This window comes from Conger conger, chromosome 10 (genome assembly GCF_963514075.1).
Source record: "Conger conger chromosome 10, fConCon1.1, whole genome shotgun sequence".
Classification (NCBI taxonomy): Eukaryota; Metazoa; Chordata; class Actinopteri; order Anguilliformes; family Congridae; genus Conger; species Conger conger.
In genome coordinates this window covers 44,963,732-44,981,122 of record NC_083769.1, presented here as the reverse complement: position 1 = coordinate 44,981,122, position 17,391 = coordinate 44,963,732, and the positions used below count along the sequence as shown (strand labels likewise).

At 45.1% G+C, this 17,391-nt stretch overlaps 2 protein-coding genes across 2 annotated transcripts in view; both read left to right on the top strand.

Annotated features, from left to right (window-relative positions):
* The window catches only part of efhd2 (EF-hand domain family, member D2), a 27,794-nt gene extending 18,544 nt beyond the window's left edge, over nt 1-9,250 (top strand). The window contains exons 2-4 of the mRNA XM_061258606.1: nt 7,046-7,193; nt 8,435-8,569; nt 9,051-9,250. Of these exons, the coding sequence (XP_061114590.1) occupies nt 7,046-7,193; nt 8,435-8,569; nt 9,051-9,182 (415 nt within the window). The 3' untranslated portion in view covers nt 9,183-9,250. The remainder of the gene's footprint in view (nt 1-7,045; nt 7,194-8,434; nt 8,570-9,050) is intronic.
* A 4,733-nt stretch (nt 9,251-13,983) lies between these two features.
* taf10 (TAF10 RNA polymerase II, TATA box binding protein (TBP)-associated factor) lies at nt 13,984-16,807 on the top strand. The gene is made up of 5 exons (XM_061258345.1): nt 13,984-14,361; nt 15,137-15,294; nt 15,382-15,446; nt 15,636-15,750; nt 16,434-16,807. Exons 1-5 carry the CDS (start codon nt 14,217-14,219, stop codon nt 16,521-16,523), a joined length of 573 nt encoding a protein of 190 aa, XP_061114329.1. The 5' UTR covers nt 13,984-14,216; the 3' UTR covers nt 16,524-16,807.
* Nucleotides 16,808-17,391: the final 584 nt, after the last annotated feature.

The following is a 17,391-nucleotide window of genomic DNA, read 5'->3' as shown; positions in this document are numbered from 1 at the left end:
CCATGTTAGTGATGCATTTCTTCCTGTACCGTCAGACTGCTGGTTGCTTTTCCCTCCTCGTGCACCTGCTTGTGTTGTGATTAGCCACAGCGCTGATTTCAGTCTGGAGTCAACCCATCATGGACCAAAGGGCTTCACTGCTGACCCCCTGATCCTGTAAACACCCACTTCACCGTGTACGGGTCAAAGGTCAAGCACTAAGTAGGCCCGATGTCACACCTCTGCCGCTGACCCACCTCAGTTATCAACACTGCCGGAGATTAGCCTGAGATGTTCTGCATTCCATGGTGTTCCAGCAGTTGCCCAACCGCTGGACACCAAGCAAAATACCGCAGATTGAAAGGGCTTTAAACAATACAATGTGTTCTCCCAGTAAGACCCTTGATGTTCCTTGATGGTATTTTTGACAACACAAGCATCATAAATTCTGGACTCTCAACCTAGGGAGAATATGCAGTTTGCTCATTCATTAACAGGGCCGAGTGTGTGTGTGAAATGGTGAATGAGAGGCATTAGCTGTTAAGTGCTGTATAAATGCAGCCCATTCGCCGTTAACAGGCAGGTGTTTTTGGTGTAGCTGAGATGAGACTGAGGCGGGAGGTTCAGTGTGAACGTTTTCCAGGCTGTGGCAGCGGTCCGGGTGACCCCATCAGCTGCGGTGTCCACCCCAACATTGAGCCCGGTTACTGCAGCGTACGCAGGACGGCGTGTAAGTGGAGGTGGCACTCTTTAAGGAAATAAAGTGGTGTAGTCGGTAGCTTTGGCCTGAGTGGATAAACCCTCTGCAGCCACAGAAAAAACAGAGCCTTGTGTGATGGGTTTGTTAAGGAACTGAAACCCAGAATTCCCTCGCTCAAAGAGGAAGTTTTGGGAAAGGTCACCTTCCCTTCCCCGCTGTCAGCAGTTTTTAAAAGCAGAAGGAATTAGATGTGGTGTGTGTGTATGTGTGCCCGCGCACTGTGTGTGTGTGTGTGTACATGCTATTTCTTATCCAAATAAAGTGTTTTGTGGAGGTCTTGGGCGAAGCAGAACATTTTACCCACACAACGTGACTGCAGGCACAGAACTGCCTGTTCAGCACTTAGACATGAATCATTTATCCTCCAAAACACAAAGCACTCCTTCAGCTTTGGGGGGGGGGGGCGGCTGAGGTGAAGCGGCGCAGGACGTGGGCTCTCAGAGGGGCTGTAATCTCTGTGGCGTGTAATCTCTGTGGCGTTCCCGAGGTTCGACTCCAGCGGGCAGGGGGGGGGATCGAGCGTCAGCGTCACCTCGCTCCGTCTCTCGCTGCTGCCCCGGCCCCTGTGAAGTCGAGGCGCTGGCGTGAAAGCCAACAAATGTCAACCCCGCTCGTTTTTCATCCGGGAGGGAGGGCAGCGGGCGGAGCGTGGGCTTCCTAGCTGAACGGGAGAGTAATGGAGGTCCGCTCCGGCCCTCTGCCCCTGCGCCAGCCCTGGCCGACGGTGTGAATGGTAAATGGTTGGCATTTATATAGCGCCTTTATCCAAAGCGCTGTACAATTGATGCTTCTCCATTCACCCATTCATACACACACTCACACGCCGATTGCGATTGGCTGCCATGCAAGGCGCCGACCAGCTCGTCAGGAGCATTTGGGGGTTAGGTGTCTTGCTCAGGGACACTTGGACACAGCCCGGGCGGGGGATCGAACCGGCAACCCTCCGACTGCCAGACGACTGCTCTTACTGCCTGAGCCATGTCGCCCCGGTGTGGAGGCTGATAAACGGCAGGGCGGATTTTCCCCCCGACCACCGCGAGGAACCCCAGGGAATGTGCGGAATGCTCCCTCCCGTGAAGACAAGAAAAAAACGACGGAGAGCTAGAGGGCAAGATGAGAAGCGAAGAGAGGGAGTTTGTGAGTGAAGAGAGGAACCAGTGAAAGAGAGAAAAGAGGGGGAGAGAGTGAAAGAAAGACCATAAAATCACAATCCCGTTTCCCCATTTCCTGTTGCAGGATGACCCCGGCGTGACCTCTGTGGTTCAGAGCTACAAATCCTCACTGAGGGAGCGGCTCAAAATTCCCAAAACCGCTGAGAACCGTCAGTGTCAAACCGAGTCTTGTCTGTTCAAAGCCTCGTTCTGTTTTTCTACAGTTTTTATTTTCTTCTGTGGCAGTTAAACTGAAGAGAGCTGAAGTGGCAGATATATCAAATCTGTCGTCTTGCATTTGTCCATTCCCACGTACTTTTATTTCCACCTTCCTCTCCTTTCTTCAAGTGAAACTTTCCTATAAATCGCCGCGATTATATGTTCAGCGGAGATCTGAAATCATCTAAATGACCAGGAGGACGTGCATTCCGAGCGACGGGGGGGGGGGGGGGGGCTTCTTCTGTTCCGAAACGTACTTTCATTATATTATATGGAATCCCAGGCCTTGTCCAGCAGATGGGAGATTAATTTTCAAGCGAAATAAACCCTGTCCTAACCAATAAACTCAAGTGCCTCATCAGAGGGATGGATATGAGCTGACACGGTTGAGTGCACAGCTCTCCTGTCTATCGGTGCAGGGAGGCAGTATCTTACATTTTCATAGGTTCAGTTAATGGCCAAACGGTAGAATATGAGCTCATAACTCCTCTGTCCCTGACTGATGTTGAGTTACAAAAATAGCACTGGCAAGGGAGAACAAAAGTTGGTTTGTATGTGCCAAAAATTGTCTGAGTTCTGGGTGAGTGTAAGTGCTTCCTGTGTGGTGGATGTATATAAGATGAGGTCAGAGGCTGATGGAGTTTAGCTCTTCCTCTGTGGTGGATGTATATAAGAAGGGCGGGGGAGTTTAGCTCTTCCTCTGTGGTGCATATATATAAGATGAGTGAGGGAGTTTAGCTCTTCCTCTCTGGTGCATATATATATGATGAGTGAGGGAGTTTAGCTCTTCTTCTGTGGTGCATATATATAAGATGAGTGGGGGAGTTTAGCTCTTCTTCTGTGGTGCATATATATAAGATGAGTGAGGGAGTTTAGCTCTTCTTCTGTGGTGCATATATATAAGATGAGTGGGGGAGTTTAGCTCTTCTTCTCTGGTGCATATATATAAGATGAGTGAGGGAGTTTAGCTCTTCCTCTCTGGTGCATATATATAAGATGAGTGGGGGAGTTTAGCTCTTCCTCTGTGGTGGATGTATATAAGAAGGCTGTTGGGGTTTAGTTCTTCCTCTATGGTGGATGGGATGGGAATAAAGATAACCCAGAGGCGGCGTGGTGCATTCCTGCACAGATGGAGGGAGGGCGGGGTAATTGTATGCACCATAATGAGGGTCGTGGTCAAACGTGGAAAGAAAGAACCGGAAAACTGTCATTGGGACACCCTCATTCCTAAATACCAAGGTCCCCTCCCTCATCCTGCTTCGGAGTTCCCCCGGGCATGCGGCCAAACCCCGAGGTTACCATCAGACCATCAGGAGTGCTTCATATAGTAACTACAGTCACGTAACTGCTTTTTTTAACAGGCTTTCTCTGCGTTCGTCTGATTTAAACCCGTAAAATAGTTTGAGGACATTCCATTTACTCTAGTTTTGGCATTTGGTTGGTTTAACCCGTCTTTTAGATTAGCATCATTTAAATTAGCAGACAGAAAGTTTGGCCTGTGTTTGGCCTGACCCCTGATAAACCAGAAGGCTGTGTAATACGTCTGGGTCTAACATGATTATGATTTAGTTTGTTCATTGAGAAGTTCTGGCATGCTCGTATCTTCTTTGTTGTGATTGGACACTGCGGAGGGTCTTCTGTGTTGTGATTGGTCACTGCGCGTGAGGATATTCTGTGTTGTGACTGGCCACTGAGTCTGAGAATGTTCTTTGTTGTGATTGGCCACTGTCAAGGGTCTTCTGTGTTGTGATTGGCCACTGAGTCTGAGGATGTTCTGTGTTGTGATCGGCCACTGAGTCTGAGGATGTTCTGTGTTGTGATTGGCCACTGAATGTGAGGATGTTCTGTGTTGTGATTGGCCACTGAATTGGTTATGCTCGTGCACAGTGTGTATTGGATCTCAGAGGACTGCTGTGTGGTGAAGACCAGTGCTGCTGTTCTGCAGCAGGGTCTGGTGCCGCAGGAGAGAGCGGGAGGCGGGGAGTGTGTGTGTGTGTGTGTGTGTGTGTGTGTGTGTGTGTGTGTGTGTGTGTGTGTGAGCGTGTGTGTGTGTGAGTGTGACCGACCACTCACTGAGACCTCACTCTGAGTCTCCTGGGCTTCAGTATTTTTTTTTTTTTAAAGGGGGGCGGGGGGGGGTGCTGCCATGGCAACCCTAACAGGGAGAGCCAGGGCACAGAGAGGAAGTGGTTTCAGGCTGTGAGGAGAGAATTACTCCTCCTCCTGCCTCCCCTGCGCTCCTGCTGCTGGGCTGGCCACTCGCTCTCCTCCCTCATGTTCCTCCGCGGAGAGGGAGAGAGCTGTGGAGAAAACACCTGTCCCGTTTACCTCCTGTCTCCTGACTCTCCCTTTATAGCTCTGACTCCTGAGTGTGGTTTCCAGCTTGGAGCACACTTTCTCAAGCTTTCCGCCGGAGGCAGTGTGCAGCCGGATTTTACAGGAAAAATGCTGATTTCACGAATGTAGTCCGAAAAAAGGCTGACCAGGAAAAATGCAGATTTTATGAATGTAATCAGGAAAAATGCTTATTTTTATGAATGTAACCTTGAGTAGTGCTGATAAATGTAATCTTTTTAATGCACACATTTTTTTAATACCCACTGTGGTGTGCAGTAGAGTCCACCATTGCTGACCGATGCCCCAGGTCTGCTCTGATATCCCGGGGGGGGCGGGGGGGGGCGGGGGGGGTACGGCTCTCGAGTCCCACCCATCCTCTCTATGGATGACTGGCCCCAGGCTGGCCATGATGCCCCATAATGCCTCAGTCATGGCCAGGGTGCTGGCGTGTTAGTTACAGGCCCCAGAAGCTCAGCGACGCAGGGGAAAGCTGGTCCCAGGGAGGGCTGTGAAACTCTGCAGCTCCTCTCCTCCTCCCCTGCCCGGTCAGGGCACGCCCCCTCCCTGCGGAGCGCCTTCCCAAGCCTGCAAAGAGCAGAGAGAGAAGCGGTCTGTCCAGGGGAACCTCCTCTCCTGGGACCGGGGGTACGTCCTCCTTCTGGGGGGGGCAGACGTGTTTCTGCTGTCTTTGGATAAAATATTTGGGGGCAGCCTGTAGCCTAGTAGCTAAGTTACATGAAGGTTGCTGGTTCAAGCCCCAGTGTAGTCACAATAAGATTCACACAGCTGTTGGGCCCTTGAGCAAGGCCCTTAACCCTGCATTGCTCCAGGGTTGATTGTCCCCTGCTTAGTCTAATCAACTGTAAGTCGCTTTGGACTTCAGGTTCTGAGTAGCTCCAGAATGTGGTCCTCTTTCACCCAGCTGACCCAGCCCTGCTCCCCGGTCTGAGGCCCTCTGTGTGTGTCACCGCCTGTGATTTCCCCTGGAGCTCAGACAGACGTAACCCTCAGCGTTCAGCTCCTCTCTCCTGCAGCTACACTTCAGTATTTCAGGTGCCCAATGGGACGGGCCGGCGTAATAATGGGCTTGGCCAGGTTGAAGTTCAAGGTTTATTTTTTGTTTGTTTTGCTTTTATCACTGTGGTTCAGTTTAGTTCAGCATACTGGTAGTTTGCCTGTACTGTGTGTCTCATCGGAGGGGGATTTTACTAAGAGCCGGTATAAATCTATTAATCAGAGATGTGCACGCAGAGCGAGAGAGTGAGTAGGAGAGGGTGGGTGGTGTAGAAAGAGAGGGGGAGAGAGAGAGTGAGAGACCAGCGTTACTTGCGCAACAGGAAATTCCAACTAAGAAATGAACAGTCAGTTACCGCAGCCAACGATTGATTTTGTCAAGCCGAGGGATCTCAGTGGACTGTGTGCACCAGCACTGCCACCTGCTGTCCGTTTGTGTTATTGCAGCTTCGTTTTCTTTTGTGTGGATGTCCGACCGACCCCCACGTTCTGTGCCCGCTGTGTACAGCAGGAGCGTTTAACAAAAACAAAATGGTTCTGTGAGCTTGATGGAGACCCGGTTGAAAAGAGTAGCCCGGGCCAGGTGATTGCAGCACAGCGATGATGCGTTTCGTTTGTTGGAATTGCGCAGTGCTGCTTGAGATGCTCAGCTGACCGGTTTCGAGTCGATGCTGGTGTCCTGACCTGTAGAAACTATGCATGGTGGAGCGCCTTTGAATGAGTGCCTTTATGCAACACCATTAATGTTGTGGCCTTTGTGTCTCACTGTATGTGAAGCATCGGCCTCCCGGGCATATCCCAGCATGCACTGTCCACACACAACATGCAGTGGCTACTGTAAATCTCCCTCTGCACCTTCGCATTTATTTCAACTGACCTTTTATCTAGTTCCCATTTTTTATCTACATGCCTCGCTTTTTCTTTTTTTTGTACTATTGTCATGTTATTTCACTATAAAAATGGCATCATATTAAGCCTGGCCTCAGTAATCAGTCTGAATTATTGACGGTTAAAAATGAGCCATCCATAAGTAGTCAACCATACTTTACCCGAGTGTGGGTATTGTTCAGGGGAATCGATTGTGAGACAAGCCAGTGCACATCTTGATTGGCTAGAACAGTGGTCTCCAACCCTGGTCCTAGAGAGCCGCAGGGTCTGCTGGCTTTCGTTGTTACTCTGCACTTAATTTATCAAATGGAGCAGTTGATTACACAGATAACAGGGTGCTGATTTGACATTACATTACATTATTGGCATTTGGCAGACTTATCCAGAGTGACGTACAGTTGATTAGACTAAGCAGGAGACAATCCTCCCCTGGAGCAATGCAGGGTTAAGGGCCTTGCTCAAGGGCCCAACGGCTGTGCGGATCTTATTGTGGCTACACCGGGATTAGAACCACCAACCTTGCGTGTCCCAGTCATTTACCCTAACCACTACGCTACAGGCGAGGTGAAAACAAAAACCAGCAGCTCTCTAGGACCAGGGTTGGAGACCACTGGGCTGGAAGGCTGTTGCAGCTCTGTGTTATGTCATGTAAAGGACCCAGCTGAAGCTCTGTATGTGTGTGTGTGTGTCTATGCAGGTACGACGCAGGAAGAGACAACTACATCGACCTGATGGAACTGAAGCTGATGATGGAGAAGCTGGGGGCTCCACAGACTCACCTGGGCCTGAAGAACATGATCAAGGAGGTGGACGAGGACTTTGACGGCAAGCTCAGCTTCAGAGAGGTGAGGCTGAGATGAGGGTGGGACTGCCTGTCTCTCTGACAGCACGCAGAGGGTCTAAGGGAAACCAGCGAGTTAAACCAACGGCGGAAGGAGTTTTTAAACCGTGTTTTAATTCAACATTTTCTTTTTAGCACTGATTTCACTCCAAATACGCTTAATAAGCGTCACAGCCTTATCCTCAGGTGACACTGACAGCTTCAGTTTGTTACTTCAACAGCCGATGGAATGAGCGAATGTGTCATTATGGCAGGCTCCAAGCTTGTGATGGTTATTGTTAGACATTTGAGCGCCACCTTGTGGATATTATCATTCATGTCAAAGGGACAATTTAATCACTTCCATCTAATTCATTGCAAAAGCATTTTAGAAACCGTTATACAGTGCAAATCGCTTTGCCACCTAATTGATTTAAAAAGCATTTTAGAGGCTTGTACAGTGAATATCATTTTGCCCTCGGATTGATTTTAAAACCATTTTTAGAAAGTATAATAGAGTGAATATCAATCGGTCTCCAAATTGATTTCTAAAGCATTTTTAGAAACAATTACACAGTAAATGTCATGATTTGAATGACCCGATATTGACTCAGTCATTGTGTTACAGATTAGGCGTGTAGGCCTCAGGCTTCACCGTGATTGGATAAGAGTTTGCTTATTGAGGCAGCGGGAAGATATTTGGCGATATCACAAAGTGACGATGAGATCATAACATAAACAATGATGTTGGCAGTGTTGCTAGAGAGCAAATTGGCATTTGATTATAGGCATTTAAATTAGTATTTTGCTATGATTCATAACAATATGGATTGCTTTTTTTATGTTGTATGAATTGGATTGGATCATCGACCTTTGAATCAGTACATTGATCCGGATGGATGCATAATCTATTATTATAATGCCCTAATCTATTGTCACTTGTTTTTCACCTGTGTCTATCTTTAGCCCCTTGTATTTTGGACTTTAATCTAGGACTTTCGTATTTGTATTTCTCGGTACTGTAGTTCCTGAAGTTGTTGATGTCTCGGTACGGTAGCTTCAGACGTGGCCTCTCTACCTTGTGTACTAGTCTCATGTTCAGGGCTCTACAGCCGGTCATACAGTACGTATGTGACTTGTACCTTAACCGACCTGTTGCTTGTTCCAGGACCTTGCACTTTGTTGTACGTCACTGTGGATAAAAGTGTCTGCTGAATAAGATGTGATGTGATGTATGTGCTTGGCTTGACGCTCTTCCCTCTCCAGTTCCTGCTGATCTTCCGGAAGGCTGCGGCAGGCGAGCTGGCGGAGGACAGCGGGCTGCACGTTCTGGCCAAGCTCTCCGAGATCGACGTGTCCACTGAGGGCGTGAAGGGAGCCAAGACCTTCTTCGAGGCCAAAGTACGACTGGCTATGAAAACACATGTACACACGCACACGCACACGCATACATACACACACACGTACACACACACACACACACGTCAGGCTTATGCGCACGGCATACGCACACACACATGCATACACGTGTCATTCATACACACACTCATGTGTATACATACACACACGCATATACACACACACACACACACACACACACACACATACACACATGGTGGTGGATATTAGTTTATACTGAAAAGTGCAGAATGGTTGTTCATTAACCTTGATTAGCCAGAATTAACCAGAATGCAACACTAGGTTACAGCAGCCCACAATAATATGCATCAGCTACATTTTAGTTTGACATTTAGTTTGTCTCTGCAGGTTAGGTTAATGCTGTAATCAGGGCTCTGAAACCACACTTTCTCCCTGGATTACGGAGGAGCACACAGCTGTAGCTTCGGCAGAGAAAGCCGGCTTTAACGACGGTCTCTCGTAGGTCCAGGCGATCAACGAGTCGAGCCGCTTCGAGACGGAGATTCGGCAGGAGCAGGAGGAGAAGAAGAGGCAGGCGGAGGAGAGGAAACAGAGACAGGCTGCCTTCAGGGAGCTGCAGTCCACCTTCAAGTGACGGGCCGAGCCTGGTCCCGCTCACCCGTGTCTGTTCTGTCCGTCTGTCCGTCTGTCTGTCTGTCTGTGTTCCTGTGTTTCTTTTCCATTTTAAAAAGAGAATATATCTTAAGAGAAAGCGATATGCTTGCCAGTACTAGGGGGGGGGGGGGCAGAGAGTTTTACAGTCCGCTTCACTCGACACGTTTAGGAGAACTGATCTGTCCTGCAGAACTGAGCTGTGTTGTTATAGGAGGGGGACGAGGTGTAAGAAAGCTGAGGCCTTCATTCACTGTCCTAGTACAGTAATAGCTGTGGCATATATATAGTACAGTATTTTCAAACCCATTCTTGCGATGTTGTGTTCCCTCAGTCGTACCAGTAAAGATACTCCGTTCCAGGTTATGAGGTGCTCAGAATAATCCTGTTCCCACACATTCCTCAGCCCTGTCCTGGATCAGAACCCCCTGTCAGGCTTATGTCTGGTCTGGATATAATTTAATGGATAAACTTACTTTGTCCCAAGAAGGAGAGTACACTTTTAATTGTTTTCTGTTTTTTTTCCCCCAACTTGTTTGATTGGTTTTTATTGTTTGACTAAAACAAAGTGTAACTATTTTTTAAATCTGAAAGTAATAAATAAGAGTCGGTTCATATTTAGTTATTGCTGACCTCCAGATGAAGAATCCAGTGTATTTATATTATATCGGTGGAACTTGCATATTTGTGTGCAATGTAGCATCATTTCCTGTGCAAACAGGAAGTGGAAAAAATTTAACTGAAGTAAACTTTGGCCAATCAGCTCCAGCGCTGCTGCAGAGGAAGGGGTGGAGGGCGGGATATCTTTGTAGAAAATCAGTGCCCTCTCAATGCCAACTAAGTAAATCCTCACTGTCTTAAGAGTAACTCATATATATTTATATTTACCAAATAAAAAAGAATTAAATTAATGGGTGGGATGGGCAGGGGTGTCTTTGCATGCACGGTGGTGGTGATTGTGTGGTGTGTGTGTGTGTGTGTGTGTGTGTGTGCGCGTGTGCGTGTGCGTTTTGCATGGTTGCTGTGCGGTTCTGATAATACTGACTCTGACGCTGTGCCACTGTTATTGTCTTCAGCCGCTCTGTCTCTTTCTGACCTGCTGTGACATTGTCCTTACTACACAATTAATGTGAATACCCTCCGTGTATAAATGTCACTTGCTGTGAGAATCTTTGAAATATGTTGGCAACAGAGACTTTCCATAGGGCTCGGGTTAGCCTGAAAAAATAGTCTTACCACTTTGGATAGAATCCACTGCTGTGTTGGGCCATGCTAGTGAAGTGCATTCTGTTGTGGACTTCAACCACGATCTCCAGCTAGATGCTGCACAAAAGGCTGACACATTGCTGTTGGCCAGAAATAACAAGAAAATATAAATTATACTGTTAAAATCTTTGGCAGAAGATTGTTAGCCTCTTTTTAATTGTAGACTTAAAATGAGAGACAAAAAAAAATAAATTGGTCAAACAGATTAAACTCATACTCTTTGCTAACAGAGCTGTGCATGTACATGTGAATTTGCCCATGTATATATGTGTGTGTGTGTGTGTGTGTGTGTGTGTGTGTGTGTGTGTGTGTGTGTGTGTGTGTTTGGAAAGTGAGAGAGCGACAGAGTGGCACGCAGACCCACCCAGGGCCAGCGTTAACAGGACTGTCCTCAGTGTTTCCTGTTCTGTTTTCCTGTGACTGTGAAATACCTGGGGTGGCTGATGCAGACTACGGGACCTACCTTGCTCAGTTGTACTGTCTGATCACTGTGTGCGGCCTGCTAGTGCGCGTCTAGGTTGCTGTGTCCTGTTGTGCTTCTTATGGTAACGGCGCATAGAGTTATAAAGGGAGAGTTGCACATCTATCAGCCCTGACAGTAACTGCAGCACATAAATAAAGGTATTCCCCGTGCACTGTGTAGTCCTGTGGGGAAGATCATATATTCTTGTTAACTTCAGGGTTTTGTATGACCCCTTCAGTGATATTTCAGTGACCCTCACCTTGGCCTCTCTTACCTCCACTTTCAATTCAATCACTACAATTTTCCCTGTAGTGTTTAACCAATAGCATGTTGAATTAATACTCACATGGCCTATTCCATCAGTGACTTTGCCAGCCTTTAGCTCAAATAAAGCTTTAACACCCACAAACACTTTTAGATGATAGGATACTATGGTATTTTCCTGTATTCCCATGGTCTGAAATCTGTATTTGAGAACTGCATCTGAGATTTGGCAGGGTACTAACCTAAACTGAAATGAACTGTTATTGAATTTTAATCCAAATTGTATTTTAGAATTATTAATAATTTAGACATAAAGATGTTTGACAGTTTCAAGTCCCTGCGCTGACGAAATTTTGATGAAAAAATGGATTGTGTTTCCTTCAATTTAGCAAGCAGGGTGTGAGAGCTTATTTTAATGTCAACAAAAAAATGAGGGAACTTGTAGTTCATAGACAGGGGATTTTTCAGTAGCCGTTCTGTCATTTCAGTGCTTCCTATGTACATGTGCAGAGTGCTGGTAGAGGTGCTTCTGTTATAGTTTAAGGGAAAGAAACAAAGAATCGGGCAGCACAGCTTGACACAGTAGAACTGAAAGGTGGTGTATAAAGAATAAAATATTTTTTCATGAATAAAATTTAAAAAATGCTTTTAGTTTTGTATTGTAATGAGTTTAGTGTAAGGCAAAACATTCTCATTCATTCTCTCGCTCTCTCTGTCCCAAAGGGGCGTCCCCCACTAGCCAGTCTCCCTGCTCAAAATATAAAATACATTCAAATTTAGTCTCTGTCTGTAGTAATTCTATGTCTATCCTGTAAGTGTTATTCTCATTCAGACTTGGGAGACTTGCTTGTGGGCGACTTTTATGTGTCAGAATCATATCCGCCATTTTGTTCTGCATCACGACTTGTATTGACATCACAAAGCCAGCAGGGAAGACAGGGCACATCCTGTGAGGGATCAAACACCTATGCAAAAAAGGGGTTATTGCTATCTGACTGCATCATATCGAGGCTCTTTAAGAACTCATATCCAGTGGGTGGAGAAGGCGTTTGTGTTGCTTCGCTTGAATTCACGGTCTGACGAATGGACCTAGAAGAGCTAGGTCCTTATAGAGGCAGGTGTATTTATTTTTTCACTCTGCAAACCACTATTATTGCAAAGCATTATTGCATTCAACTAACAGTGCTTTAATATCGAGTTCATATTTCACATTTATCTGCATGAATGTACGTATTAATGCATACATGTACGTAACGCGCAATGTGAAGACTTTCTCCACCGACTGTGAGTTATCATTACTGCAGAGTAATATCGTAAACTGTGTGGCCAGTTCCCCTGGATTTGACTCTACGCCCTATGGCTCCTCTATGGGGAAGTGCTGCCATATCAGAGAGCAGGTCAAGACCGCAGAGTGGGTGCACAGCTCAGTCTTAACACACGGCTGACCTGAGAGTCTCCTCCGTCTCTGTCCTTTGTGTTTGTGCTGTCAATTTCAGGTCAGATCATCACTATGCCATGGGAAAATAGTGCCAAGTGAGGAAAGCTGATCTGAAAAAAAAAAAATCTCATGTTTTAAACTGCTTTGACCAAACTACAAGATAATCGGTACAGTCAAAACATATATATAGTCCTGTGCAACACTGGAATTCCATCCACTCAAACAAGATCGTTTGATGTAACTCCAGCCAATAGACGATGTTGCATTTATGCTGCATTGTATATCCTTCTGATACAGCAGTTTTTGCCAGTGGAGCAATAAATACACTTCAAGTAAAATCACTGTGCTCTCGTTCAGCTTATAGCTTGAACTGTTTCTTCATCAGGCAGTGCACTGTGCTTGCTTAACACATTTCAAGGTACTTTTAATGACTTTCTAAAAAATTATTTGGCAAAGTTTTCCTCAGCAATGTTCACAATGAATTCATTCCTCCATTTTAAGTCCTCTTCTTGTCTTGTGTCATTTCCCCTCCATCTTGTTTGTGGTCTTGCTAACTGTGTCAAATATTACATGGTGGTTCATCGGTCATCTTGTAGGCTTGTAATGAATAAGTGGCTACTCAATTATGCACATTTATTTTTGATTTTCTTACTAAAATGTATTATTATTCTTGTGGAAATAAAACACAATTTGAAATGGTAAATTAATGCTGTTGTCTGGATTCATTTGTAATACTGTCAGGGGGTTGGGGGGACCTGTGTCAACCTACAATATAGGGCACATCATTAAATCACTAAAAAATTAACCAGGTTTTTTTTTTTTATTATGCAATTACAAAGCATTGTTATATGTGTTGCTGTGCTGACGGTTTTTTACAGTAAGCAATACCAATGCATAGGCTAATTTGTATCGTCGGAATTGTGATATCACCCCCAAAATATGTATTATTTCAAATCAACTCCCACTCCCACTAACTACCACGTAGACCCCAGGGGTTCCCAGGGGTCCTGAAAGGTGTGCAGAGGGTGTTGCTCTTCTAAAGCTATTTCAATTGATAAAATAGTTGTCTGAAAATGAATAGTTTTAATAGGTTAGTTGCATGCTAACTCACCTCATAAGGTGTTTTGGTCTGAGCTGAATTTTAAGGTAAGCTCCAGAAATGTCCATTTGGCCCAATGAGACCTCAGACTACAGACTACACCCCTGCTCTAGCTAACCATTATGAATCTTTTTTCAGATCAGAAATTGAACCACATAACTTCTTATCAATTAAATGTTTTCCTTTTATTTAGGGTTCTGATTGGCACTTATAAAAGTAAAGGGAGGTTGCCCACACAGAACCGGAGGATAATTTTGGTACACTGTGTGGAACTCGCAAGATCAGTGTTGCACACACCGTCGGACATTATTTACGGGGCACTTTAGAAGTAGAATTGTTTGGAATGCGCCAGGATTGCTATACTGAATTCCGGCTGATTTCTTGATTAAGTTACTTCATTCCATTCGTACACTGGACAATTTCAAGTACTTCTGTAAAAGCAGTGTCGCCATTAGATTACTAATTAAAACATAGATTCTTGCTGAAAATGAACGTCGACCCTCCACAGCCAGTCACGACTGGAGGCACATCTACGCACTCTTCAACCTCCAGCAACAGCAATAACTGCATCAGTAGTAATAGTAATGCTGTCACTAATGCCAGCAGCATTCCATCTGTAGCGACCAGCAATGGTAAGTTAGCTGACAAGATGAACATTATATGCGCTAATTTTGCTTAGACTATGCACACTTGGCTGGCTACTTTGCTAGCTAGCTAACTAGCTGATTGTAGGGTATCTGCATAGTAGATGGCTAGCTTAGCTAACAGTTACCTCCCTAGCTACCTTACTCTCGTGTTGTTCTGCGTTTAACATATATTCGGACCTTCCATTCTCACGTTCACTAATCGGTATATACATACTTGGCTAAGTAGCCATTTAATGTCGCCTGAGTGGTAGCTAACATTAGCTAGCCTACCACAAACAACCTGAACGTACATAAAGTTAGCTAGCTAGCTAACACGCAAAATAGCTGACATGTTTACGGTAGCTAGATACATGGAAATAATATGGACGTGCATGTTAGCAGTCGCTAATATGTGAAAATGTTAAATGTAAGAAATTGTGTATCTAGCAAATAAACAACGTATTGCAAAGCTGCCATTTGATTGGTTCAGGGCGGCCATTTTGTTATTGTTGATTCTGCGGGATTAGTGAACGCTTGCATGTAGCTAATGTTATTTTAAAAAACGCGGTATTCCTCAATTCAAACATCAATCAAATATATGCAGCGTCGCATATATCCTCTGGCCTCTAGGCAAGACCAGCGTATTCCCTTTCTTTTATCGAAGCCCTATGTGGTAGTGTATTCTTAGGCACGAGTATGGGTTTTAAATCTCTCAAAAAAGATGTCATTTTATACCAATAAATGTTAACGTGATCATGTGTATCCATTTTTACTGTTGTAGTGTCCACCTCCGCTGCCTTGGCTCCTCCATCAACAGAGAGCTCTGTGTCTAATGGGGTCTATGTGCCCTCTGGGATCGCCAATGGTGACGTGAAGCCTGTCATCTCCACTACTCCTCTGGCTGATTTCCTTATGCAGCTTGAAGACTACACTCCTACGGTGAGACATTTGTACTGATTTGCTATTTTTGCGTTTCACATTCAGCGGGAGAGATCTCAGACTTAGCTGTGTGCATTTGTTTGACAGATCCCAGATGCAGTGACGGGGTATTACCTCAACCGTGCTGGCTTTGAAGCTTCAGATCCCCGAATGTAAGTCCCGGTTTACAGAAATGACGTGATTCTGTATAATTATTGTTCACATTTTGTTTTATTGAACCAACAGTTTGGAATTCCTTGCAGCATTGACTGTAGTGTCTGGAGAAACAGCATTTGTGTTTACGCTAGCTGGTATAGCCTTGTCCTGAGCATTCTTAACTGCCACTTCTTTTCGATGTGCAGAATCCGCCTGATCTCACTAGCTGCCCAGAAGTTCATCTCCGACATCGCAAATGACGCGCTGCAGCACTGCAAGATGAAGGGCACTGCCTCTGGAAGCTCCAGAAGCAAGACAAAGGTGAGATTAACTCAGATTCCTGTGATGGCGTTGGCTCATTTTGGAATGGATTACTGCCATTTATTCAATTAATCTGAATTTTAAAGGGTGGCCAGGGATTTATTTTGACACTTTACCTCTGCCTAGAAAGGACACAATACATATGAACAAATACAAATTCTCCATTATTCTGAATATTCTGCATCGCCTTACATTTTGAATATTTCTGTCCCAGCGGAACAAAATTGTAAATTTTGTTAGGATGTTCGTGGTTGTCGTGGTTGCTGTTAGTCTGCTCTATAGCAGTTCTATAGCAGTGTGAGTTTGGAGGGAAGTCTAAACTGGAAAGGAGAAATAGTTAACTGGCTAGGTCCTTTATCCTGCCAATAATGTAATGTAATTGTTTCAATTTTTTTAATCCAATGATCAAATGCCCTGGTCCTTATCTTTGTTGTGCGGTAGCATTTGAAATCGTACTTCCCTCTCGGGTCTTTCAGCGCACTTATCCCTGGTTATGGGTATGCACTTTGCACTTTGTTGTATGTCGCTCTGGATAAGAGCGTCTGCCAAATGTCGTTAATCTAATGGAATGTGATTTCATGTGGCCTCAACCTTTTACCATGTTATTGTAAATTCCAAGTTTATTTTTATTAGCTGCTGCAGCCATCTCCTTTTTTAACTTTGAATCTTTTAATCAAATGCAGGACAAGAAGTACACACTGACAATGGAAGACCTGTCTCCAGCCCTCACTGAGTACGGCATCAACGTGAAGAAGCCTCACTACTTCACATAAGAGCCAGGTCTTTTCCACAGTGGATTGCTGAAACGGTCGAAGCCCAGGAGGTGTTTTCTGCCAATTTTCCAACCACGTCAAGGCCTCCTCTGGAGGACAAATCTCTTATTTGGGTACACCCCATTGACACAGTTTACGAGGCATCCAGAGAATGATTTCCCGTTTCAGTGCTGTTTTGTTAGTGATATTTTTTATTATTATTATTGTCGCATAGAGCCCATTCTGATTGTCCAATTTTAAGTTTTCTGTATTTTTGACACAAATAAAAACATTCTGAAAGCAAATGCTGGTTCCATGGGTGTTATTTGTGTGATGTTGCTTCTGGCTGATTCTTGCGAGAGTGTACTCGGCGATGACGTTGTGATGGTCAGGTTTGTGAAGGAGCCGAAGTCTATCCCAGCGTGCATTTGGCAAGAGGCAGGAATACACCTTGGAAAGGTCATCAATCCATCACAGAGCACAAACACCATTAACCCACACGCTCATACCTTTGGGCAATTAGACTCGTCAGTAAGCCTAAACTGTCTGTCTCTGAAACCCACGCAGACAGGGCGAGCATGCAAACTCCAAACAAAGTATATTTATCTTAAAGCGACTAAAGATTTTGTGGCCGAACAACGCAAAGGAACTCTATTTAAACCGTGACATTTTAACTTGCGATTCTAGGCCAGATATTAATATGAAAGCTTGCTTAATATTTTAGGGGGAAAATCAAAGGCATGTGGTAGTTCGAATTAAAAATTCTTATGAGTATTTTCAAGTGAAATAGACTGCCTCTGGCAAGTAACATAGGCTAATAGGTTGTTTGCGCTTGAGGAATCAACAGGATAATATGATAATCTGGGAGTTAGAATAGGCAACAACGTAA